General features: G+C 31.6%; 1 protein-coding gene across 1 annotated transcript; it reads left to right on the forward strand.

The window, feature by feature from the left end:
* Window positions 1–267: 267 nt before the first annotated feature.
* On the forward strand, window positions 268–27,755 carry LOC123694389 (sodium/hydrogen exchanger 3). The gene is made up of 20 exons (XM_045639816.1): window positions 268–460; window positions 10,836–11,095; window positions 13,751–14,021; window positions 17,322–17,585; window positions 17,663–17,888; window positions 18,401–18,628; window positions 18,914–19,131; window positions 19,215–19,298; window positions 19,457–19,665; window positions 19,737–19,862; window positions 20,391–20,548; window positions 20,724–20,862; window positions 21,139–21,279; window positions 21,909–21,999; window positions 22,320–22,409; window positions 23,235–23,435; window positions 23,877–23,930; window positions 24,105–24,281; window positions 24,831–25,179; window positions 25,448–27,755. The coding sequence occupies exons 2-20, from the start codon at window positions 10,985–10,987 to the stop codon at window positions 25,638–25,640; spliced, it is 3,330 nt and encodes a 1,109-aa protein (XP_045495772.1). The 5' UTR covers window positions 268–460; window positions 10,836–10,984; the 3' UTR covers window positions 25,641–27,755.
* The last annotated feature ends 217 nt before the right edge of the window (window positions 27,756–27,972 follow it).

Consider the following 27,972-nt stretch of genomic DNA (forward strand, 5'->3'; position numbering starts at 1 on the left):
AAGAGTAGTGTAGATTTAGTAATTGAACCAAATTAGCCCAAGTATATGCTTTGTACACGTCAAATTTTCCGCTTAAAAACGTATGCTCGTACGTGTACGTTCACTCGATCAATGAAGCTCTATGTAGTGTACGGCGATGTTATGTCTGTGCTAGTTTCACACACATTATAAATTCTATTATTAGCTGAGAAGATAAAATAAACAACGTAAATTAGAATCATGTTCACGTGTAATTCATTCGGCTTCAAGTAAGTCGGTAGCCGGCATAAAAACACGCGCAGTCGTAGTTTGGACCGCTTGCGTCGGGCGGCCGCCCGCCCAGTCGCGGCTCACCCTGCCGCCGGCGCGAACATCGGGTGTCATCCGCGATCGATACCTCATAACCCTTAACCATAGCATTATTTAAAATAACTATAACCACCATCGAACAACATTTATCGGTTGTTACGAACACGTAAAAGTGAGTTTTTCAGTGATACAATTCGCGATGCTGAACTTGTCATCACCATTAATATGGCCACCATACCAAACACATGATCATCGATACTAAAATTGTATTTTATGTGCTCGTCACTTGCATATATCGGCCGGTGTAACTTTGATGGATACGCGTGCTTTGCCGCGTTACGTAAATGTTACGGCGGACGTCTTGAAATCGATAAATTATTAATTTTACAGACCCGCAGACTCCAAGTGAAGGGACAAGGAACGGTTTCTTTTTAATTATGTTATCATGAGATAAACAAAGCAAATTAATAAAAATCATACTACTTAAGCGCTTGAAAGCAACGCAAAGGCCAAAGCCATCAAATTATTATTTTATAATATAAAGTAGTATTGTTATTATGAATGAGCAATGAGTATTTGATGCGATATGATTTATAAGGCGAAAGTCATAAAGGTTTTTTGCATTATATAACGCTATCCTTGTGACGTAATTATGTATTGTCTTTTGAGCAAGTATACAAGTATAAATAGCTAACTTAGCATATCCTAGACTGGTTTTTATTATATTGCATACATATTTGCACTTAATAATTTCTTATTAGCTTATTCAAGAGCTTATGTGCAAATTCTATTATTATTTAGTCTGGTTTCTGTCTAAAGATATATAATATATGAAACAGCTGATATCCTGCGGTACTTTTAACCTTGATATTGGAACATTGCTTGAAAAATGTTTATCTCCTAAAATTACTTTATTATAGTCTATATTATTACTCATTGCCACATCGTGTGTTTATTCTTGATTTTTAAATATTATTATATGATTTGTACCTAACTTGTATTTTATAGATTAAACATTTTTTTTCTTTTATATTTACGTGCGCCAGACGGTCAACGGTTTTAGTGATATAATGTTCTTTATAATTCTTCTGCTATAACCTTTCAGTTTTTATTTTTAATTTTTAATATTATTATTGCAATCAATAAATAATTTAACTACATGATCGTTAAACTTAAATATTGTTTTATTTAGCTGGGGTTTTGAAAAGCTCTTAAATTCGCTTTTTTTATCTGCTGCATCTAAAAACTATGCAAGTACAATGTAGAGATAAAAGCTTTAATAGTAAGAAAATATAGAGATGAGCGTCTAAGTCTTTCCTATGAAGCACGTATTTTTTATAATATAAAATTAAAACGGTAGTTTTTTTCATCATAGTCCCTTTATAACGTATATTACAGTAATTTGTTTTCGAGCATTTTGCCCCTGAAAAACTTCAAGCGGCGACCTCCATATTGGCCTTGTATATTCGACCCCTGTATATTTTGCGGTTGAAAAATTGCCAGCTCATCTAGGTCTCATTTCAAGGATGTCTAGGACTAGCTACTGAAATTTCAGTCTTAACTCCAAAACACGTAGGTGGAATAACTGCTCGAGGCGTTATAATCTTATAAACAGCTTTGTGAAATGAATTATCTTATCTCTCATTCATGTAAATCTTTTAAATGTTGAGTTTATTTTTTTTTGTGTACTATTTGAACTACAGTTATATAGTTGCAACTTTCAATACACAAACAAAATTAAGTCATGATTGATTAAAACAAAAAATACTTCATACGCTATTAAAGTACATAATGATAAAAATAACACCTCAATATAGATACAGCTTTAAGTTTGTAACGAGATAGGACCAATTTCCCTCTGTTCACCGATAAACCCTTTGATTAAACGTAAGAGTTACGGCATCTTAAATATATGTACCTAGCATTAAAACTTTACCTGTTTAGATGTGACTGATACGTAAACAACTAAGCATGTTATTATATTAAAAACACACGTATTTTTAAATTGTTGGTTTAGGATTCAGTAACAATGGTAATTGAAAATAGATTCATAGTCTTCAGTTTAAATGAATATTTACTGGTAAATGAACCTTGGCGTGTATAATGTTTGCTTTACCAGTATGCAAACGGCTACGGCGTCAAAGAAAAACAAACAAACATACGTAAATACCGTTGTGCCCTTCGATTCCGGTAGTGGCTATTTACGTCACATAAATAATAGGTCAAAGTAGTTTTTCAAAATCTTTATGTTATGTTGATCTAAAGTGATAGGTACTGTATATGATACAGGGTGTCCCGTTAGTAGTGGACCAACGGGTTATGAGGAGTAGAGAGACTTATTATGTAACAAAAATACCAAAATTTATATTGTCCTAGACCATAAAGTTTTTGATTTATGCTTTATTTTAAAATTTGATAAAAATATCATCCACATAAGCTAAATATGAACTTTTACCATATCTGTTTTTTATTTTATTGATCAAGGTAGTTAAGAATACATAAGTCTTCCTGATTAAAATTATACTTAAGCATAATAATAACAGCAACAGAAAATTTTACGTTTTAAAGTTTACGGACTAAAGTTTAAACAAAGCTGGTGTAAAAAAAATGTATGGTCTAGGACAATAAATTTTAGTATTTGTGTTAGATAATAAGTCTCTCTACCCCCCATAACCTTATGGTCCACTACTTACGGAAGCACAGATAATATAATAGTAGTATATGCATTAAAACTATAATATGTATTCATTCACGGGATTTTACTGGCTAATGCTTTTATTCTGATCATAAATTTTAAAAGCTACTGTGATAAAATGCGCCATAAATATTTTTGGACATAGGTATAGGTATATTTATAGGAATTCGCATAGGAAGAAGGTAGAGGTATAAAATAATAGTTTAAATTAAAAATTTAAATACTTGTGACAAATTAGAGCACATGAAGCAACGATAGATATTTTAAATGACATTAATATTCTATTTATTTTTAATATAATAATATCACAATAATATCTATCAATAAAACATAAAAACACATCAAATAAAAATAAATTATAATAAAGATGAATCTTTGAAAAAGAAATATATTTAACAATTTTGTTACATTTTATGTAAAAAATACCTTCACAAATAGGCAATTAATATTACATAAGACACAAATTCTAAAAATAAGAACGTGTTTGATGAATCGGAATCGTTAGAGACATCGTTAAAAAAATTCTTTCATCTTGGATTCTTCGTAACTAGGAGTGAATTCTGCGTTATTATTTTTTATTTCCTCCGTGAGTACTTTGAGAGGTAAGGTCTAATAGTGGGGATTATCATATAATTACCATATTATCCTAACAGCGGAGGTAGCTCATAAATGTAAAATGAGCACGAGCATGACATCCAATGTGATATTCATTATTTAAATAATTAATTGAAACGTATCTTCGCCATTAACATCGCCCGCAATAAGGTTTTGTTAAATTAAAAATAAAATTAATATTCATAAAAAATAATATCTAACAATATTATGTTGTTTTGAATTTCAGTACAGGTTCAGTATGTGTTTGGTAATTGTAATTTTTATTTAATTCTACAATTAATATGAATAAGAAAAGATGTACCTATTTGTATTCTTATTTTTTTTGATGGATGACGAATAAAAGTAATATATTGTCTAATGTCTAGACTCTAGGGAACAGTTTCTTATATTGAACACATTTATTTATAAACAGAGACAACACTCTTATCATTATTTTAAATTAAAAATAACACATTGTACGAGAAACTGAATTATAAAACATGATAAAAGCGTGACGCTGACAAAAGAGTCGATTAATCTTTTTTTTTATTTTCACTTTGTTGTCCCTTGTAACGCCCACTCTAAAGTTTAATGATACGTTTTCTTTGTACAATTATATTATGTACGGTGTAGGAATACCATTTAATATAATAACATACATAATTAATAACATACAAAGTTACTATACGTAAGAGTTACAAGTATGTTGTATTTTTATTTCCAATTCTAACTGTTACAGTAAGCTAATTTCTACTTCGGCTGAAACTAGTTATATTCAAGGAAGGTTATCTTTGTTATTACGAAGCCATTTAATAGAGCAAAAGTAAAAGTAAATGTGACTTTGTACAATAATACAAACACAAATAATAAAAAAATATATTCATCATACATTTGAATCAGCTTTTATGATGATAAATTCATATTAAGTGAAAAGCTCTCTTGTATATTGTTATGATAATAAAGTTAATAAGATACTCATCTCGCATAATGCGTAATGCAAGTAATTGAATTCTATATAAATAAGATATACTTCAATGTTCCGAGTTTATAGCATAATTAGGATGAATGACATAGGCAACTTGGATAAATGAGTATACATAAACGGTAGAACAATAGACATTAAGCTTCTAGATTATTCTTCTCGAAAATAATACCTTATACATACTATGTTTCTAACAAAATAAGAATTTACTGGCCGACGAGATGTTTCACGAGATTAAATGTGCTTTTATCAAAATTATCTTACGTTATATGGCTTAATTTACGCTTTATACAATAATACATATAATTATCGTGAACAAAGTACATTAATATTAAATAATTACAATAATAACAATAAGTGCAATCTCTTAAATGTAATAAGATATGTAAAACTTAAAATAGTAATTTAAAAAATATGTGTGTGTACGAGGGTACATATGCAATTAAATTTCTTGGAAGAAATAAATTACTTCAGAATCTTTTACAGATAACCTTGAGGCAAACTAGCGACGTTCAAAAACTGCTAGCTCTACCTCCATTAAGAAGCCTTAAGGGGGTGTAATATTATAAGACGTTGAAAGCATAAGCCTTAAATGTGGATAATTATCTGATTTAATAAAACTAAAACATAAAAACGACAAAATAACATGAAATAATAAAAAGCAATCAAGAAAAAATTTATACTTTAAATTGCAATTTTATCAACATAAATTTGAAAAACCGTAACATGCGACATGTTATATATACCATTGTTATACGGTTTCGTATTTTAAATAACAAAAACACCCAATTTCTCACACAGAAACCTTAAAAGTACATTTCAAATATTTTGTTGAAAAATGTACCTAGAGTAAGAAACATTAATAGCGTCACGGTCAATTTAAATTGTATACAACGTGAAAACGTGACTTAGAGCTCGATGTAAAATTTTTCATTAAAATTTGGCTAAACTTGCACGTGTACGCTTTCCCGTTACGAAACACGAACCTTGGGCGGGTTACGCAATTGTTTTGGCTTAAATGAATTCGGATCGATTCATCTAAAGTTAGTACCGATTTAAATACTGAGACTATAAAAACTATCGGCTAACCCGAGATAGTGTTTTCACTATCTCGGGTTTTCAAATGCATCTGGTTCACAAGGGACTATCATCGCTTATTACTTTAATTTCACGCTTTTCTAATTGTTTTGCGTAAACAGTCTTCAAATTTCACTTCAATTTCACTAATGTCTTTCAGTATATAGGCTCGAGTAGTTTAAATTTTTTCTTTTAAGTGAAACTTCTTTATCGGGGTTGGAAAAAAATTTAGTGTACTTAGGTAACATTTTTTCCGTTACGCGCCATCTTTTTCTTATCTAAATTCTGTAAAATTGCATATAGTAAATTAATTTTTGAAAAATAAGGTCATTAAGAAGTTTCACTTCTTACGTGTGTACACTATAAATAGTACACGCACACATTTTTCTTCAGTCAAGTACGGACCCAAGTGCATGCACAGAGCTATAGCACGTGCAGATAAGTGCAATATGCCTATTATAAAATTAAGCTTTTCATTTTGTGAATCCTTTAATCTAACAGAGTGTTAGTATTCATATCTTTAAAAGACATCGTATTTGTGATTATTGTTCAGTTGTTGAGAAAGCGATTAACACAAACTAGTCGTAAAATTGAGCGGTAGTGAAGATTTACATACTGTGTCATTATAGTTAATGTTCTATAAAGCCAAGTGACCAATATCCTCATAATAATTCCACCATGTCCTCGAGCAGATCTATATTTGATTTTATAAACCATTAGATGTGACATCGCAAGGTTATCGTTATTATATGCAAATTGACAGTCTCCCTAGTTATGGAAAGTAGAAATATAATGTTATACTTGCGGGCAAGGCTGACTGAAAGCTCTATAAAATGAAGGAAATCACATTTAAATAGTTTAGACGCCACGAGGTTCTATATACCGGGACAACTACCGGTATAATAATATAATATACCGGTAGTTGTACAATGTACAAGTTATCATTGTCACCATGGTCACCACACACATGTCATTAACTACTTCAATTACAACGACTTTTCGATGTTTAGTATAAAACTTGCTGAGACGTTCACTTAAACAATTATATTGTGCTTAATTTGAAAACTCTTATTCGTTCATAAACTTGGAAAAGTGACTAACATGAAATCAATATAGTTTACGGTATATATTCGATTTGATAAAACTCATTTAATCGAGGCATTTCGTAAACACAATATAGTATACAGCTCGCACATAAAATGGTTACGTGTAGGCTTGTTATACAAGCCTGCTTATCTCAATAAATATCAATATCTAATCTTAATAAAGTAGGTACCCACCTACGTCATCGAATCTATGATACGCTAAAGGCATATTGAAGTTAAAACACGACGTTGAAAAGCGCTCTTGGAACTGAACCCGACTCTTCATTCTGATTAAATTCCATGAAACCACTCTGTGAAACTATTATTACCTATGTAGTATTTTATACAAATATTACACTGGGAGCCTGTCAACAACAGATGACCATTCGAGCATTGTAATGGCAATGGCAGCGTAAATATCTCACCTGTCGCAAATAATGTCTATAAAATATGATATCATTTGTCCTGATAATTCGATAGAAAAGCGTGAATTTATTAGTAGAAGAATATATTTTAATGCGCAAGAATCCGTTAGCTAATCAAAACATTATCGTACTTGAGTACGGAATAACCTTATACGGTTCTATAAATATTTACCTAATTAATTTTCTAATTCAGTACTTTCTTCTATTGTTTTAACGCTATGAAAGACTTATTGACGAAGGACTATTTAATTAGTGTTAAAGTGTTGGTAAATCAAATCAGTTTATGTATGTTCATTCAACGTTGGCTGGTTTTATTCCATTAGCCGCTGCTTAATGGCTGGTTGAACATAAGGTTTTGCTGACTGTTAGTCGTTTCTCTTGAAATAAGACAATCGACTGGCGAGTGGCGACCTAGTTGTGAAATGACAAACATAGTGCTGCCCTATAAAAACTGTTTAGGGTTCAAATAGAGAAAATAATAATTTTTGACACACATTCCATACTTATCGTTAGATAGGATCGATTTCTCGAAAGAGAAGCCTAACATCCGAGTGTAATACGATAAATTATAGCTACTACATAAATTCTGTTTATTCTGGTTTATTTATTTAACTGATGAACCGCTTAATATCGGTTAGTAACCCACGTTCGCTACACGTGATGTTAGCTGTTTGGATGTTTTATTTGTTTATCTCTTTCGCATTAAGTATCCTAGTACGCTATTAACGTTTATTTAATAAATACAAGTGCAATTCGATTTTGATATTAATTCGAATAAATAATTATGGACTACGGCTGCTAATGAATATTTAAATTGGAATTAGGCTTTATATATGTACTAAACATAATTTATTTATTAATTAGGTACTAGCTTTCCACCCGCAGCCTCGCCCTTCGCGCATAGTTCCCGTTCCCGTGGGATTTCCGGGATAAAACCTAGCCTATTTCCGGGGGTAAAAAATAGCCTATGTCCTTTCTCGGGTATCAAAATATCTCTGTACCAAATTTCATGCAGATTGGTTCAGTAGTGAAGGCGTGATTGAGTAACAGACAGACAGACAGAGTTACTTTCGCATTTATAATATTAGTATGGATTAATGTCTTCTTAAGCGTTAGTTTTATGATCATTTTGTTAATAATAACAATAATGCTGAAATGAAACGATAAATGTTAATATAGTATGTTTCACTTTTATTAAAATTTACACACAGCTTACTGTGAAAGCGATTAAGCATAACAACTTAAATAACATCGCGAGAGTTCGAGAGGTTAAAACTCCGTAAAATGTAGTTTAAGTTTTAACACGAGCTTTTTGTTATAGAGAACGAAGAAGAAAAACACACACCTATTATAATTTTTTCACACATATATGATAAAGGTATTGAGATTGATGTAAAATTTAGGTGTATTTAAAAGGGATAGTCAAAATGGTTTTGAGCATAATACGATAGCTATTTATACAAATAATTAGGATTTTTTAAACGTTTTGGCGTGATACTTTCGAAAAATATTTAATAGTAATAAATAATATCTTGTAGTTTACTGAAGTTATGTCTCAAAATATTCTAAAACCGTATGAAACTTTGTCTGAACACTCGCTCTTCTGATGAATGCTATTGATCATTTTCGGCACATTCTCCGAACTTTACAATGCTAGCTGGAATTCGCATCACAAAGTTATTTGAATAACACAACTCCAGTTCCAATGAATAATTATTCATTTAAAATTGTTTAAATCAAAATAAACCGTCAGTGCAAGCTAATTTTTTTGTATTAACTTTTTCCTAACATTATTTCTCACCGCGTTATGATATCGTTTATTATAAAGGCATTGTATCTTATTACTTAATACTGCATTACATAAGCTAATACATAAGTTATTATATGCATCGGTAATGTGACATAAAATAAGCTCATCATCCTTATCTGCTACGAAGCGGCTCTACATTGTCTACGCGTCTACGTCGTAGCTGGTTTAAAATGATTACCGCGCGGCCTAATTTCCCTATAAAGGAAGATATTGTTCTTTTGAACATCGGAATAATAACAGAAAATGAAACGTTAAAACTTTTTATAAAGATCGTTATCTTAAATGTTAACATAAAAGAGACATGTGCCAATAAATGTATTTCAATAACTTTTATGTTCAAAGCAATGAATAAAAATAACTAAATGAAACTCATATTTCGCGATTGCTTTATAGAAACATATTTCTTTTCTTTCGTTATTATTTCACCTTATAAAGTGTGAAAATAATCTACAGAATATAAAAATGGGTTTAAAAATAGCTACGTTATCTCATATTAACCTTATCCATAATTGTAAGTAATATAATTGAAGAATTCAAGGTTAATAAAACAAATTGATGTAGCTATCGTGGCCATGTACTAATATAAAAATAATTGCTCGAGGTTCACTAATAAGGCGATATTACAATACTCATTGCATTTACACATACCGTATTGTATATTAGTACCTACTATATATTACAATGCTTTAACATGGTGATTTATTAGTATATCTTTACTAATCTATAACAATATAATAAAGCTGAAGAGTTTGTTTGTTTGTTTGAACGCGCTAATCTCAGGAACTACTTACTGGTCCAATTTGAAAAATTCTTCCGGTGTTAGATAGCCCATTTAACGAGGAGGCGTTATTATATATAGCCTTGAGGAGTAAAACCACGGGGCACAACTAGTAGTACTATATATGTACTAAATACTGATGTCCTGCAGCTCTAACGTTCTTGAGTCGAGGGCGGCGTGGCGCCAACTGGGCGGCATTTGTCTTCGCTCCTTAAATACTTGACTAGATAGTAGAATCTCCTTGATAGTGAAACATATTAATTATTCCAGTGACAGTTATGAAATAAGTTCACTCTGTATCGCATGAAGGAATTATTTATGATGCCCTATAAGGATACCTTTATTAAGAGTCATTTCTCTTAAATAAGGCTAGGTAGTTTAAACGCAGTTAAGTTTATAACAGTGAAAAATATGGTCTGCTTATTAAGTCAAAATAAATGATTTGATTTGATTTGATTTGAAAGTAATCTATAGTGTGGTATGGTATTGAAAGTAACGATTTTATATAGGTAACTATGAAATGGTAGCAAGTATTTTAATAAATAAGGTTCCATTGAAGCATAATTAATTAAACTCTATCATGCTCGATCTCTATGAAAAGTATATCAAAATACAAGTACACAATGTTAAATTTAAAGGATTTTCTACAATGTCTACATGAAAATTCTGTGGTTTGTTATTGTATTCTAAAAATTGTTATTTATAGCAAAACACATTTACTCACGCTCAAGTAAATTAATTTCCGATCATTCATATCGTAGACTGTTTCTCCGATATGAGTGACGATATCGTAGAAGCCGTTCCTACATCACATGTTTATATGGGTTAGGTTGGAATTTGTAAAGTAAATCGTATTATTTGATACCGGTAGTTTCAATTGTTAAATAAAACTGCACAATGTCTTGATAGTTTTATTCGTATACAGTTTGAAATTAAAATTGCAATAATAAATCTTTACATATAATATTATAATTCATTTTTAAACAAAAAAATTATATAACATTTAATGTTAATTAACATTACAAAGGATCCATTATACAGAATACGACGTACAGTCATAAAATTAACTATGCTTCAACTTATCAGCATCGCGAATTACAGAATTTTTAGCCTGTATGTGCTAAGAACATTAGTCCGTTATCCGCAGTACTGAACAGTTAAATAGTGATATTTGTGATAAACCAAAATGCAAGAAATAAGAAGTAAACTGGTTTAAATAAATGTGTGGGAGGTGATTTGGATTAGAAGATATGACGTCGCTAAAGCATGGCGTCAATTTGAGCCGGCGGGCGTGCAGGCATTCGCTTGGCCTGCTTACTGCCGCTGTTCTTCTCTCAATTGCTAACTCAAATCCTATCGAAGTAAGTATTCAGTTAATTAATTATAAGTATGTCATAAATATATAACTGAAAAGTAAGGTTCATTTTTAAAATATTGCCTACCGATATCTAGAAGAAGTATGAAAACGTTAGAATATAGTTCTGTGTGAATTTCAAATATTTTATCATTCAGTCAGCAAATAATCTATTTTATATTTGTTTTCGTAATAGTTCATTACTTTTCACGGTCGTTTTCCTAAGAGTTTGTAGAACTTTAAACGACGACGTAAATCTGTTATTGTAAAATCTTAGTCAGAAGTTTATATTTGTAGCCAAAGTTCGATTTAGTTACGTAGAGGCAGGTACAACAAATCAACTAAATAAGCAACTCTATTGTTTTTGTACTTGATCTTTATAGAATTTATTTATTAAATTATAGTTTTTTTATAAGATGTTTGACACACCAATCTTTATACGAAAGATAACCGAACGTGATTCTATCCAACGTATTGATTTTATACAGGGTAAATGCATTTCACATTGGTTACTCTCTTTGTTGGATTTATCGATATTATTTGACTAGATCAAGTCTTCTACTTCAATGATCTAATCTACAACTATGTACATATAACAATTGTAATACTCATCTGCTGACTACTGCAAAAAAATGGTTAATCGTTTATTAATTATTATTTTAGTTAAAATCCTCTCGTTCTGCGAATGCGCTAAAATGTTAGCGAACAATTTTCTAAAAATATTTTACGCGAAATATTCATGCAAGTAAAATACTCACGTGTTTTCATGGTTGTGTTGACCTTGCAAGAATATAATCGATTATTGAAGTGACGGTATAAACAAAATGTTTATATATGAATAACTTTATGCCTGAGAAAATGGATGCCATATTCGTATTTTATTAGTCTGCGCATATTTAAATAACTAAAGAGAATTTTCTTCTTTGTTTTCTTATCTGAATACACTAGTGTATTAGAATATATTAAGATGTTTTTCATGTTCCTTTCTGTGAGATTTAGAAATAAACAAGCAGTTTTTAAATATTAAAGGTTATTCCGTATACATATTACATAGGTAACTTGATGATAGGATAGACGATAGTTATACAGGATGTCCCACTATTGGTAAGTATACTAAGTGCGAAGGGACTTGTAGTTTTGCATACACTGGTCACGTAAAAATACTTAAACAATAAAATTACATAAAAAAATTGTTGTTAATTTTTTCTTGAAAATCCATGTTTTCTTCTCTAGCTTCGCAGTTCGCACAGCTGGCATTTACCGCTTCGCTAATGTGAGCATTTTGTAATTTGTCTATGAATAGTGAATACATAATCTTAAACGATAGCGTCACGTGCTGGTAGCAAATCTGGGCGGGTGTTATGGGTGTACACATAGAGTTTTAAGAATTCATCTATTAAAAAAAACCTGGGTCTGGAACTTTATAAGTATTTTTTTACGTACTCAGCGTATGCAAAACTATAACCCTCTTTGAGCTTAGTATACCAACAGTGGGACACCCTGTATAGTTTAGGCATTTTACGTTAAATATGTTTTTTTAAATTAATTTAAAATAATGTTTCCATGTATTGCAAAGTAACTTCGTTTATAATCCCTATAGACATCTATAATTTCATTTACTCTCACAAAAATGTAAACGTCCATTATAAGTTGATATACAAGAAAGTTCTAGAACAAAGAATGTCCGGTCAAAGGTCAAGATGAACCTTCAATGGCTTGTGGCTGGCAAGAATTCAGCAATAGCGCAACGCGATTGCCTTTTCGACGGAGAGAACATCTAATCCATATTTTATTGTACTTATTTAATATAAAAGTAATATATAAAAGACAGACGTAATATGAAATAAGTTAAGAAATAGGCTCTTATTAAATTGGTTATTTTTATTTTATCCATCACGATCATGTCATATGAACATGCTCATTTTCGAAGTGTTTGAAAAATGCAGAGTTTATGTTTTATATACTTACATAACACTTTTATAACCAATATCATCAATCTTAATTCAGTCATTGAAGGTTATTTTTAGTCTGGAATAATTAATCCAACCCCTAGAATGCTAACAAATATAATCTTCTTACATGTATCGTTATTAGTTTATAAAACCTTGACGCTTCCTCGAACCCATTTTTATCTAACAAATATTCTACGTAAGCCAGTACAACAGGAATATTTCGGAGACTATTCCCGTAACATGCTGACACAGGATTAGATAGTAATCCGGTTTATAGAGGATTGTTATATTCGCTCAGCATCCCAGACTTTATTTTATACATACCTTTGTTGTCTGCGATTCAAAGTTGCAAGTCATTTAATATTTAAAAAGTTTATTTGTGTAGACTATTATAATTATCCTGATCTCTGAAAAAAATACGTAATTATAAGTTGTCTATTAAAGTTAAATAGGTAGCGTTAGTATAGTGTGCTTTAGGCGAATAATTCGTAATAATATATTATTTTTAAAACAATAACTGTGTTTAATGCTTATGCATTTAAATGGACACATTATCTTAAAAAAAAAAACAAGATTTAACTCAAGAATTATTTAAATCAACCGATCCAATCAAAATGTTATTTTTTAATTTCCTTGCCCATATTATTGTTTAATGTTTACCAACATATATTTTTACGTGAATTTCACGAATAAAAACACCTGTTCCCCAGAGCACCACAAAAGCAAGTCCGTCCATAGCAGTCGATGGGATCTCAACGTATCCGGGACTCGGTTTTGGCCCCATGGGTCCTGTAGCGCCCCTACCTGGGGAGCCGCCAGGCACCCAGCTCCAACAAAAGCAGGAGACCACAACAGAATTACCGGTCACTCAAGAGCCCAAGAAGGAGAGTACACTGGTGATAGCCGCGTTCGAATTCCATCGCGTTGAAACGCCATTCTTAATTGGCGTATGGATATTTTTTGCCAGCATCGCTAAAATTGGTAAGAGCTTTTTCTGTTCAAACATGTTTTTTTGTTTACTAAATTCAGTCTTTCGTAGATATGTTGTAGTTATGTTCTGATATGACGTCGTTGATGTAATGCGCGATCGTAGTTTGTTCAAACTAATTAGGGACTTAATATACATTTCAAAATACCTATATAGCCTTAGTATATAGCATACAATTTCTAGTAAAACGAATTCCACAACAATAACAATATGAACATATCAACAGTGAAGTTTGATAATTACTTCGACATTTGATATAAGAGAATTACTAACTTCAATATGCATATTCATGATGAAAGCTCACGGTTTCTGCTCACTGAAGTTTATTATTAGATTCGTTACGACACAAGCCAGTTACTCTGTGTTGAGAAATCCTCTTTGGTTCGCACTACATTGCAGTAAAGTTTATTCCTGATCATAAACATATTATTAAATGCCATATCGATATAGAAATGTTGTATTGGAAACTTGCATGCGCAACTAACTAACAATTAAACTTAACTGAGCTTTTCTTCTCTAGTGTTAAGTATAAAAAATTGTCTATAAACTACATCTTTTCGATTGAAATTTCTTCTATGTTGTTAAAAAAGGAAAGGTAGTAATAAAACTTCACTTTCAAACAAACGATTTTATATTTTTACCAAAAAACAAAATTTATAAATATAACAACAAATAAAAGAACTACAACGTATTTTTGTGAGATGAAGGCTTCGCTGAGCTTAAGTTGAAAATACTTTGGTAACTAAGTCGAGATTTTCCCCGTCGCCTCACAGAAAATACTTTCTTGCATTTATTTCTGAGAAAACTATTACGAGTGTATACTGGGTGTGTGTGTAACCATTTTCGTGATTTATGACGTAGTTTTTTATTTGAATTGTTGCTTTTGGAAACACACAAATTTAAGATAGGATCCTCCAAAAAGCAAGCCGCAATAACGGGTGATTGTCTCGGTTCAAACCCCGTTATCAGCTTAGTATCACTAATTTTTTTGGAATCTTTCCCGTGGGACGGGCAATGAATATCAATTTCAATAGAACTTGTGGATACTGTTGACATGGAATGATCTCCACATGATAAAGGATTAGTAAATTTATCCTCATAACGCAATGTGTGATAGTTCGAATAAAAGTTGCTAGTTTTTGAATGATTTTTATCAAATGAAGCATTATACGCTTTTGGGTGCAACAATGAATTATCTTGTGAATTATGTTTATTTCTAAACTGACAGCCAACGTCTCTGATATAAATTATGGCATCGCCACCAACATTATTTTCAGGTTCTTCTATTCTATTTCTCTTGGAATTAGTGCATTCGTATTGACAGTACTTATTTGATTTTGGGAAATCGCATGGCATTGTAGATGGCATTTGATAAGGTGATCGTGATGGCGAAGTATAATTCATTTGAGGTGCTAAAAAATATCTTGGTTCATATTCACTCATATATTCACAAGTATTCTGAGTTGTGTGAAAGTGATGACGATGTTCCAAGTCGCCGTTAAGTGAATCATGCTGATGTGTGGGAACGTATTTAGTTGGAGTATAAACAGGATATTCTACATTATTGTCGTCTTCATTAGCAGTTTGCTTTGTAAGTTCATCGTAGTTCAGGGTTTTGGAAAAAGGAACACATAAAGGTAGATTGATGCAGCGTGGTCGGTGAAGACAGGGAGGAATGTATTCACAGTTATTTTTTAATACATTAAGCCTTTGACAAGAAGGTGCGACAGTGCATGGTGGATGGTGTCGGCAAGCTTTGGTGACTTTAATTGTTCTTGGCATATTCTTTAGTTTTGGTGCCTTATTAAAACATTTGATAGAATTGCTATATACTTGTTCGCAAGGAAGAATTTGACAGACAGGAACAAGTTCACAGGGTGGTTCATGTTTACAACTATCTTGATCTGCTATAGGTCTACTTTTTTGGCTGATGTTACTGACATAAGAATACTGAGCTGGACTTGAATTTTCTTGCGTTCGATGGATAGGGGAGGGATTTAGATTTAAACTTTCTTCTTGCTCACTCATAGTTATGATTTCAACTTTCTCATTACAATTTGGACATAAGTATTGCCGAGGTTTTTTACATCTGTATTTGCCACTATTATTAGACTTAATTTCGTTACAAGTTTTGTTTGACCCATTTTGTTTTGAAACGCGTTTTATTACCTCACCGTGTTTATTAGTTGATTCATACTCTACGTGTATATTGCTTGCTCTCGCACTTGTTTCTTTATCCGCTAAAATTACAGCAATATCTGACTTCACTTTTTCTTTTTGGTACGAGCCCACTTTCATAGCACTAACCACTTGATTAGCTACTGTGATAGTTTTACTATTACCAGCTAGTTTAGTTAATGATTTGTTATCAGTGCATGGGCAGGCATATGAAAATAATTGACATGGACATGGATCTTCGGTGCGTTTTCCACGATCCGTTCTCTTAGTTTTCTTTTCTTCAGGAATAGGTTTAGTGTACTCAGTTCGATACTTAGCATATGACCAAAACTTCTGCTGTTTTTCATTAAATTTAATATTCTTATCAATACATCCATTATCTTTAAGATATATTTCAGATGAGATAAGAGATGCATTTGGTGACTTTTTTACTTTTTTTGTAATGATTGCTACACTGTCTTTCGCATTTATTCCTGTTTGTATATCTGTAGCACATTCTTGTCCTATTGCATCTGATTTTGTATCAAACCCATTACTTTTACAGTCTTGAACCAAATTAACGATATTATTAGTAGATATTTTTACATCCGGGCCACAATGATATGAATGTCGTTTTGCTAAATTATCTAGATCGTAAAAGAGAGTGCTAGTTGAACGAACAATTGATTTGTCGCTCGATCTTTTATTGAGAGCATGATATTTTTCGCTAGTAACGTATGGAGTAGTATCAAATGTATACGACTCGCGTATTTCTGAATATTTTCTATGGGGATCATTAAAAATTTCTTGAAAGTTTGATACCTGTTTAGGTTTTGAATAGCAAGTTTCATTTTCACGTGTTTGTACAAAAATATCATAAATACTCGTAAACGATTTCGCTATGTGATTTCTTATTTTGTTTGGAGATGTTTTCCTCTCTGCCATTATAAAATAATAAAGGATTCAAAACACTAAACTAATATTTACAACTAGAAAATTTATTGTAATTTTTTTTGGATTTTTTGTTTGTCATATTAAAATCATAACACATAAAATAGCCACAGACATGCAGGAAATGTCAGCTTATACATTTAACAAATAAAGAAGGTTTCATAATACATTATCTTTGGTTGCAGGATTTCACATGGCTCCCAGGTTATCGAAGATTTTTCCGGAGTCCTGCCTTCTTATCTTTGTAGGAGTACTTATAGGCGCTTTGCTGTTAAGCACACATAGTGTTCATGTGCAACCTCTAACGCCTGATACATTTTTTCTGTATATGCTGCCTCCTATTATTTTGGACGCAGGATACTTCATGCCTAATAGGTTATTCTTTGACCATCTTGGAACTATACTGCTGTTTGCAGTTGTTGGAACAGTTTTTAATACTTTAACAATTGGTAAGTACGACAATGTTATTTTTTCAAATTCGGTTATAGTTTTCACTGTCATTTTATTCGAATTAAAATGTTTATAGGGTTGTCGTTGTGGGCTTGTGGCCAGACCGGCATGTTCGCGTTTCCAACTCCCCTTTTGGACATGTTATTATTTGGAGCTTTAATATCGGCTGTGGACCCGGTGGCAGTTCTAGCGGTTTTTGAAGAGATTCACGTAGATGAAGTATTGTACATAGTAGTGTTTGGGGAATCTCTTTTAAATGATGCCGTTACTGTTGTTCTTTATCACATGTTTGAAGCTTACACGTATGTACCCATATCATTTCGTAATCTTTGCATGGTTTTTTAATGGCTTAAAATGAATGTGAAATGTATTTTCAAAATTCTTCTTTATGTATGAACCAAGTATGAACGATTAAATATCAGACCTTGAAAATGATATTGAAAGTAAGAAAAAATTAATTGAACAAAATTTTTGTATTTTGGATCAACACAGACCCTTCCTATTAATTTATCATCCGTTTGCCAACAATTCCTATCTCTTCTGTGGAATTGTCGTAATATAATAAAAGCTCATTTCAATATAAATTAGAATGCTTTTAGCATAATCAAGTATAAAAGTAATAAGAAATGAGGGAAAAAAATGACATTGGTAAAATCGACATTGAATAAGATGTGTATGTTTTCCTTACTTTTGATTTATTTTTAATTAGATAATAGAATATTTATTAGCTCCTTCCTTCTTAGCATTAATTCTTGGCGGAGTGCCATCCAATATATAAAAGGTATCCAAATAATTCTTTTTTATTTCATTGTAGAGAAATGGGGCCATCGAATCTAATGTACACTGACTTCCTCGCAGGCTTTGCGTCTTTTATAGTGGTAGCTTTTGGTGGTACGTGTATTGGAGTAGTTTGGGGTTTTGCTACAGGCCTTGTTACAAGGTTCACACATGAAGTGAGAGTGATAGAGCCGATATTCATCTTTGTGATGGCATATCTTGCGTACTTGAATGCTGAAATGTTTCACATGAGTGGAATTCTGGCGTAAGTTTTGATTTCCTTCTTATAAGATTACGAAGCAAAAAACGAGATAAAATACTTTATACCGTATTACTACAAAGCTCCTTCAAACTTTACAATCTTATTTCACTTTATTTCTGAAGTTTGTCAGTAATTAACTTAAGAACTTCTTTTTCAAGGGAATTTAATTTTGTAGCTCAGTTCATTCGTTATAATGGAATTAGGGATTTTTAAACTCAATATAATTTAATTGATTTAAAATATAAACTCTGTTTTGCAGAACTTAATATCATATTTGACTATTTTTAGGATAACCTTTTGCGGAATAACGATGAAGAATTACGTGGAGGCCAATATATCGCACAAGTCTCATACCACAATAAAATATACAATGAAGATGTTGTCATCATCATCAGAGACTATCATATTCATGTTCCTTGGTGTTGCAACTGTTAATAATAATCACGTTTGGAATACTTGGTTTGTGCTATTGACAATTGTATTCTGTTCCGTTTTTCGTATAATAGGTGAGGTGAAAACATAGTCTCTAGTTATATCTGAATATATTTTTTAAATTTATTATGATAATGCGATAATTTTCTTGTTTTAGGTGTGTACATATTTAGCGCTGTAGCAAATAAGTTTAGGCTGCACAAATTAAATACGGTTGAGAAGTTTGTTATGTCTTATGGAGGTAAGAAATAGTAATTTATTATATTATCAGCAGTAGGTACAGAAAGTTATCATAAATATTATCATAATATAATATACCCAGTATATGCTAGTCATGTTAACTGGGTGTGTTCAATAACCAGCACTAATCCACATCTAATTATTTTCCGGAAAATATAGGTCTCAGGGGAGCGGTGGCATTCGCTCTGGTGCTATTAATAGATCCGAAAGTGGTGAAACTGCAACCAATGTTCGTTACGACCACGATAGCTGTTATTTATTTCACTGTATTTATACAAGGGATCACGATAAAGCCTCTAGTAAAGATACTCAATGTTAAGACGGTCGAGAAAAGAAAGCCTACTATGAATGAACGCATACATGAAAGGGTAAATGAGATTCGTAAACCAATAAGTATTTACTAGTAACTTTTACTTACTGCAATGTTTATATTTTATAGTTTATGGACCATCTTATGGCGGGAATTGAAGATATTTTGGGTAAACACGGGAATCATCACATGCGTGATAAATTCAAGAGATTCGATAATCGGTTCATAAGACCGTTTTTGCTGAGAAATTATCAGGTATTTGTTTTCAATATTAAATCAATTTAAAGTTCATTTATAAATCTGAAATTATTAGTTAATGTTTTATTTACGGTTGTTGTATTTCGGTCCTTTTCACTTATTTCTAAATAGCAATTTTCAATAACGTTTGTGATATCGTGACCGATAACTTCCTGTGGACAGACTTGACCCCATTCGCGAAGCTTTGCTGTTCTGCCACTTTAAGTGTCTTTTTGTATTTTATAATATTGATTCATACAATGTTATATTATAGGATGGTAGATTATACTTGGATTAGTACTTCTTTTATCTTTATAAGTGGAAAAATCAAAGCAAGATTTTGCTAGTCGGAGCAGTTTAAATAATTATTCAATGTGTATGTAGGTACCAATACATTAATCGACTTAAATTTTTGCTCTTTATCTCGATTGAATACCTACATATATACGAACCGTAGTTACTTACTTTAATAAAAGTTATCATATGAATCCATTAACAAATAACCTAGAACTATGTTTTTATGGAATACGAATGATTTGTACACAGGGCGCGGAGCCAAAGATTCTAGAGACTTATTCCAAATTGGCCATGCGAGATGCAATAGAGTACATGCAAAGAAATGCGTCAACTATTGGAAACATTTCCGGTGCAGAGTCGATGTCGGCTATATTTAAAAACTATACAAATGCTAATTTAAATGGAAGGTAGGAATCTATTCTAATATTAATCTTATATAACTTACCTGATAATACCCCATATTTTTTCGATATACTCTGAAGTCTTGATACGAGTGAGATACCATACAATTCGGAATTCCATGCCTTTAAATATTTCTTTCTCTGCTCTTTTGGAATGTTTTATATTTTGTTATTCTTCCAGTCCAAGCTTCAGTCAATTAGATTCTTCAACGTGGAATATAGATATGCAAGAACTGGAATATAATCCGTCCAAAAAGGATTTGACTGATGCTAGAATTCATCACCTGCTTGCTGAAGAATTGTGTAAACCATATAGACGTGTAAGTAAATTTTTACAACAACAATTTGAAAAATATTACAATTTCATCAATTTCTCTGCAGTAGGGTAGAAAATTTAAAAGGAAACTTATAATCAGGGATTTCGGATAATAAACATACGTAATATGCTTTGATTGGAGACTGCTTTGTCGTAAAAATTGGTTATTACATACACAAATTTTATTCTATTTTTGTTTATTTTAATCTTTTTTCTATTTAGCTAGCTATGTTAGTTTTGTCTTTACGAAACGTAGAATAAAAGAACAACTTTCTTATAGCATCGTCGTTTGAGTTATAGCCGCCATGCCGTAAATGACCGTGATTTAGGAATGCAGGTGAACTACAAAACGCACATGAACATAAGAAGGCTGGTTGGCGATAGAAAGCACCACCATAAGCGTAGTAAGCGTGGGAAACAGGTAATAGAACCAATAAGTTATTATTTTCCACTCGTGTACTTAAATTTGATTAATAATAAGAAAATGGTATAGTTATGAATTATAAGAATGGTCAATGGAGTGGTATCTATGAAGTATCTATCTAAGTCGGAAAAATTTGGAAATCTTGAAATTGACCAGATTAATATCGGTCAAGCATTCCAATCAGCATTAACATTCCACTCGTAGCTTCATATCATTTCGAATGTGTTAAATTATACCTATAATGTTCTTTTGGAAAAACCGAGATAGTTCTTTCAAGTGACGGTAAATCTTAGCGGTTGAAAGTCCGTTGAGAGAGAGAGAGTTCTAGTTCGAGAATTACCTAAGATCGATTGGCATAAAATATGCTTTGGAGTTCAGCCAAATATGACAGTAGGTCTCATTTACGAGGACTCGATCTTCTTCTATATATACAAAGCAACAGGATTGGTCTTTTATGCAAATATCATGAATATTTTGCGCGCTGTATTAGTATACCTATATATATATATTCATAACGGAGTACGTAATTTTCCTTTTAGGCAATAAACACATTTTATTATTCAATAAATAATTTTAAATGTTGGCATTTTTCATGAAATTATAAGTAGTTATAATTTGTTTTTCAGGATGGCAAAAACCATGTCTCCTTCCCAGAATTCCAGCAAAATGGTTCGGCAAAACAGTTCACGCACGGTAAAAAAAAGTATTATAGATTAGGTACTTAAATAAATTACTTACTAATATCACGAGTGTCAGTCGCATGCAAGCGTGGGTTTTTTAGTACATTTTTTTATTTTATACTATCTATTTATTTGCGAACTTGTGTGTGCTTGTGTGTCACTCGTATATAGACAACTCTTCTTATATTACGAAACATTTCTATAAATGAGACGATTTTAAATTATTACGCTGCTATTTTTAATTTTAATGCATGTGCTGCCCACACTTAGGTATAAGTAAAACAGATAAAGCGATATTTTTACACTGTATTATAATGTAATATGCTATACTACGTAAACCATAACTTTTTTCCACAGATTATATAGATGAGGTTTTGCAAGAGGATGAGGAGACACCAAGGCGGGAAAATGATGATGGTGGTATTACCTTCACTGCCAAATCTCCACGTAGGTATTCTGCATGTTTGTGTGATTCCTTTTTGAATTTGAACATTGCTCTAACAATAGTTTAATCGGGATGTAGATTGTAGAGCAAAAACGGTTATAACAACATCTAGCTGTTTTTGTCTATATATATGTGACATTTAGGTTCCTATGATTTAAAATATGGTCTAAATAAAATTGATAACCTTTTGGAGGGAATGATTTAAATACATTTAAAATCTCTCTTTTCTTTTATTTTGCTCTACTTTCGAATAACACTATAAAAACGAGAATTGGGCTCGTTCTTATTTTGCAAGTTCAAATTCGATTAATTGATGTTGTTACCAAATGTTTGTCGCTTTTTCATTCATTTTCTTAACAATACCTACTAAAATTATACAATAATAATGGACACTTATGTTAATTGGTATGTACATAAACTAAATTCTTATTTATACTACAGAAGATTTTATTTGGTCATCTAAGTAATATCTTTTTGCATGGTGAAGTTGTTGTTTTCTTCATTTCGAAATAAACAGACTTTTATTGTTTTGTTTGAAATGTTCAACTTATTTAGGTTTTTATTTAATTACGCTCGACAGCTTGCTTCCTAAAAATGTTTTATTTTCTAATTAAGTTAGTTACGTATACTATACTTGAATATTTTTGATCTTTAAAATATCTAGCAACAGTAACAGTAGCCAGTTTTCAACCTCGTATATTTTCTTGCTCTTTCCGCTTGTTTTTATATAATTTATGTTTGATTGTCGGTTTCTTCCCTTCTGGCAAATTTCATGTGGCACCGAAAATTCCTGATAAAATCATCAACTGGCTACCGAATTGAATCAGCCGGGTACAAAGAAATAAGTCCAACATCTTCGCATAAAGAAAACAGTAGTTCGTTACTGAACCAGTTGGCAAATTTGCCCGGATTCAATCCGTTGAAAGCGCGGATCGTTAAGCAGTATGCTAAAACACCAGAAGAGATACTACCAACGGCTGTCGAAAAGTCTTTACCGTGGAGAAGAGACAGATCCACGTACAACTTCGGTATGTGTTAATGGAGACCAACTTAGATAGCACCACCAGCTTTTCAGATGTTTTGTTCGCATATGTCTTATTATTTTTTCTAATTCACTTTACGTATTTAGTTGTCAATGTTGATCTTGTCGCGTCTAAATGTACCTATTGATTTTTATTTATTGTAGTTTATGTATATATTTATGAGTTATGGCTTTTGTGTTAATATGTTATCTTATTTATAATTAGCGTAATTACAAAAATTGCGTAAATGTTATTATTAATGGTACCATTTCATCAATAAACGACTGCCATCTTCGTATCACATAGATGTAGAACTGCATCTTTTGATATTTTGCCAGGTTTAAATATAGCGATGGGAACTAACATTAGCCGCATGCCCATTCACACAAAATAATATTTACAAATTCATAGTATGTCGCTAATTTTCATTGGAAAATTTTCTTTTAGTACCAAATGAGGATATTCTCGAAGAAGATGAAAGGAGAATGTCCGATGATAACGGTAAGTAACATTTTAACTTGCTTCCTAATATTACCTACAAAAAAGTTGTATCTCCGAAACATTAATGAGCTCTATCCCTAGAAAAGTACTGTTTAGCATTAGATAATTATTACAAATGAAGTTGAATTGGGAATTCTCAATTTGTCATACAAAATTAATAAATCGGAATTTCAGATACGTATATTACGGTAGCTGAGCAAGCGCGCGTTGCGACCCCAACGGCTACGGAGACCATGTTGCCATGGAAACGGGAAGATACGGAGGCCGGTGCCCTCAAACAATTCGAGTTCCCCTCTTGGGCGTCTAACAAGGAATACTTGGCTTATAGCTCACCCTCCGCTACATTTTTAGGTACCTACTTAATCAATGTTATTAGCAGATTCATATTTTTGATGTTGAATATGGAATTTTTTGGACTTTTAATCTATTTAAATTGTTTATAATAATATAGACAATAAGTATGTATATGGTAAAATGACAATTGATTGATGATATTAAAAAAAAAGCTTACTAACTATTAAATCGCAAAAATGCAAATTCTTATGGTTATATAGTAAATAATGAGATCTTTTTTATTATACACGTTTAATTTTTAAAAGAAAACGTTCTACTTACGATTTAACGAATCCTGCGGGCTGCGCGAGTAGCATTTTGGCCCAAAGTTAGCACTTGTTGGTACCAATACCCCTTGAATTATTTTTTATTTTCATATTAACTGCATAATATGAGCACAACATGCTTTATTGCACATTTTATCCTTTCAACGTCTACAATTTTTGCTCACAGCTCAACAGAAGAAATGTACCTACACGTCATGATACCCTAACTTATTAGTTATTAATTTTTAAAACTTATTCATTTCTTTTTCTTTCCCCTACCCCTCATTCACCTATCACTCAGGTGGTATAGAGAAGCCAAAACATCCGAAATCTATCATAGGTTTGTTCCGAAGAGAGAGCTCTAGTTCCACACAAGGTGGGAGTGAAATTCCTGTGATGTCAGATTCTGAAGGCAAAGCGGAGTCGAGCAAAGGGGACACGTCTTCGAGTAGAGGTGATATAAGTGGGCTAGCGAAGCAAGGCCCTAGCTTACTGTCAAAGAGAAGCACGAGCTTGGGAGGACCAACAGTGCTTCTAATGGAAGACGTAGCTCATTCCGATCCGTTGGGCGCGTCGTCGAGACCTGCGAGCATCATGCAGGGTCCACATAGAGGGCAGTGTCGACGAGGATCGATGTTAGAACTTACGGGGTAAGGCTTTACTAGAATTATTAGCTCGATTATATCACTTTTGTCACATTTCTGGTAATCCTTAGGGGCTAAATCCAATCTGGTAAAAAATAAGTCAAACTCATATTCTCCTCATATTAATGAATTCGAAACAGTCAACTTTGGAATGATCTCTATTAAAAAAATTATACCGACAGTAGGTATAATGCAGTAAAAATTTAAAAATACTAATTACACAAATAGGTGGATTTTTAGCACGATCGTCTCAATTTTTGTGTATCAATTTCAGTTCACTGTCACGGGATGCGATAACCGAAGAGAAATGCAGCAAATCTCTACCAGAGAGCGAGCGAATGGGTGTTCGCCGGCTCGCGCTCGGTCAACAGAGCCTTCCCCGCGAGACCTTCAGCCGACAACACACCCTCACGTCCAACGTTCTCACCAGCTCATCGTCAGACGACTCCTCCGACGAAAACACCTGAGTATCAAGACGTGGTGACCCAGATCGGTTACCACTTCTTAAATATAGGACGTTGAATTAAAAGTTAGCTTTTCTGTATAGCATTTATATAACCCGGCTAGATTCATTATTATTGAAAATGAAAACTTTGCTTTAGAATGAATTATCGAAATAGCCGTAGAAGTTGTTTAGCAAAAGTTGAACGATTTGACGTATACTTGTAAATATATAGATGCTTAGTAGGTAAGTAAAATCGATACCGGTATTACCCGATGCTGTAATCAATTTATATTAAAATAAATAATATAAAATGCATAATATTCGCCTGCATTTGTGATATTAATAAATTATTAAATTTCAATTTGAACAATTACAGGTTTTTATAAGAGATGGCTTTCATTTGTGTACCTAGCCGTTTTATTTTAGATGTTTCGTTGAGAAAAATGTTTCAACAGTATTTTTCTATGCAATTTGTATAATAAAATACAAATTATACAAAGTACTTATGATAAGGTAGTGAAAATAAAGACAAAGTTCTTGTTATTATTTATTTAGGAGAGTCGAAATTTCCTATTCCGGTACCGGTTGCCAATGACAATACAAATAGAAATAGTAATTAACTGTTTGTAGATAATTAATTTGTTGTGTATAATATATAATTCATAGTATTATGTATCATAATTCATTAATTCAACATTGTATAGATATAGTTTAAGCTTAGGTCGGAATGGAACAATTTCTTCGCAATTTTTTATTATTTATCTTTGTTGTGTAAAAATAACCACCAATTTTAATCACTAAACTACAAATATTGTTAACATAAACTATTAAAATAAAAAGAAGATTTAAATCCTATATTGCATTTTACCTAGATTAATGATACCTTCATTTTGTGCAAATATGAATTAGGTACTATCATCAACATTTTTCAAAACACATTTTTTACAAATAATATAATATTTATTACAAAATATTATAGATTTAAATATCTTACTGTCATTGGCAATGTGATATTGTGTGGTTAAATAGGGGGTGTAAAAGGAGGTCAGAGGTCTAGATAAACATAAAATTTAGTGGCTGCTATTGATTAAAGAAAACAGTATTAAAAATCAACTTTACAATTTATTTTTTGTTTAACTACAAATAAAAGGATCGTTGTTTTCGTAAAATATATTTTTATTAAAGAAAATATATATTTGAGGCCCAAATAGAAAACACCTTAACGTGTATTACTTATGATTTATTCACTACAATTGTGATATTGTAAATAACACATAGGTAATTTATAAATTTAAAATAAAATGAAGCTTAGGTTAGTGAGAGTAGGCAAAATTGACAATAGAGTAGAATATTTTTCCTTGCACCTTAGTACTTCACTTTCCTAAATTTTTTAATAAGATATTCGAATAATTTTAATAAATATAAGGCAGTAGATCTTTAACAGGTTTAATAGATAGACAAAATTTGTTGATGTTATATTATAATAGTATTTACTATACCTACCTTTTTAATTTATGTTACAGTTCAAAAGTAAGTACCTACCTACCTACATAATATCCACCTTTCTTCAGTTGAGGTATTAGTTTCCGAGAGGCAGTCTATTTTATGACACAAGTAAAATTATTATTTTTTTCATGTGGGTATTAAATATGTCCCTTTCTTACGTAGGTAGTTGGTTATAAAAAATATCTGTTCGATACTTAGGCTCATGCTGATATATTTTGTACCTACAACAATCGTGTTCATAATATTATAATATTGCATCTTTTATATTAAATATTTCAAAAATAAATCATTCATAATATCTACTGGCAGTACCTATACATAATCTATACCTATCTATACCTATGTTGGAAAAAATAAATGATGCGTAATTTTTAATTCGTGCACACTATAATCGCACCTACATCTAAAATAAATCTTTACATTGATTTACTATAAAAAATATACCTACCTAAGTAAGCTTTTTGAATAAATTTGGTGTGTCAATTGAAGAAAATAGTGCCTAGAATATTTTATGAACGCTCACTGATATTATTAGAAACCTTGAATTGAGTATTGTTATATAATTATTGTAAATTAGACGGATAGTGTGACATGCTATGTAAAATAATGAAAATAAATAACGATTATTCAAGTATGGTTTTTTTATTTACACTACCCACTAACTTGTTTGCAATCAAAAATATGTATTGGGAATCATTTTAGACATTATTAATTGTTACTACAGATTTTATTCAATAAATAAAAATAAATAAATAAATATTTCAGAAAAATTTTTCACACACGGCACGATCTGATCCCATACTAAGCTTTCGCTTGTGTTATGGTAACCAGATGGCTGATACATAACT

The sequence above is a fragment of the Colias croceus genome, chromosome 9, assembly GCF_905220415.1.
Source record: "Colias croceus chromosome 9, ilColCroc2.1".
In the NCBI taxonomy this organism is placed as follows: domain Eukaryota; kingdom Metazoa; phylum Arthropoda; class Insecta; order Lepidoptera; family Pieridae; genus Colias; species Colias croceus.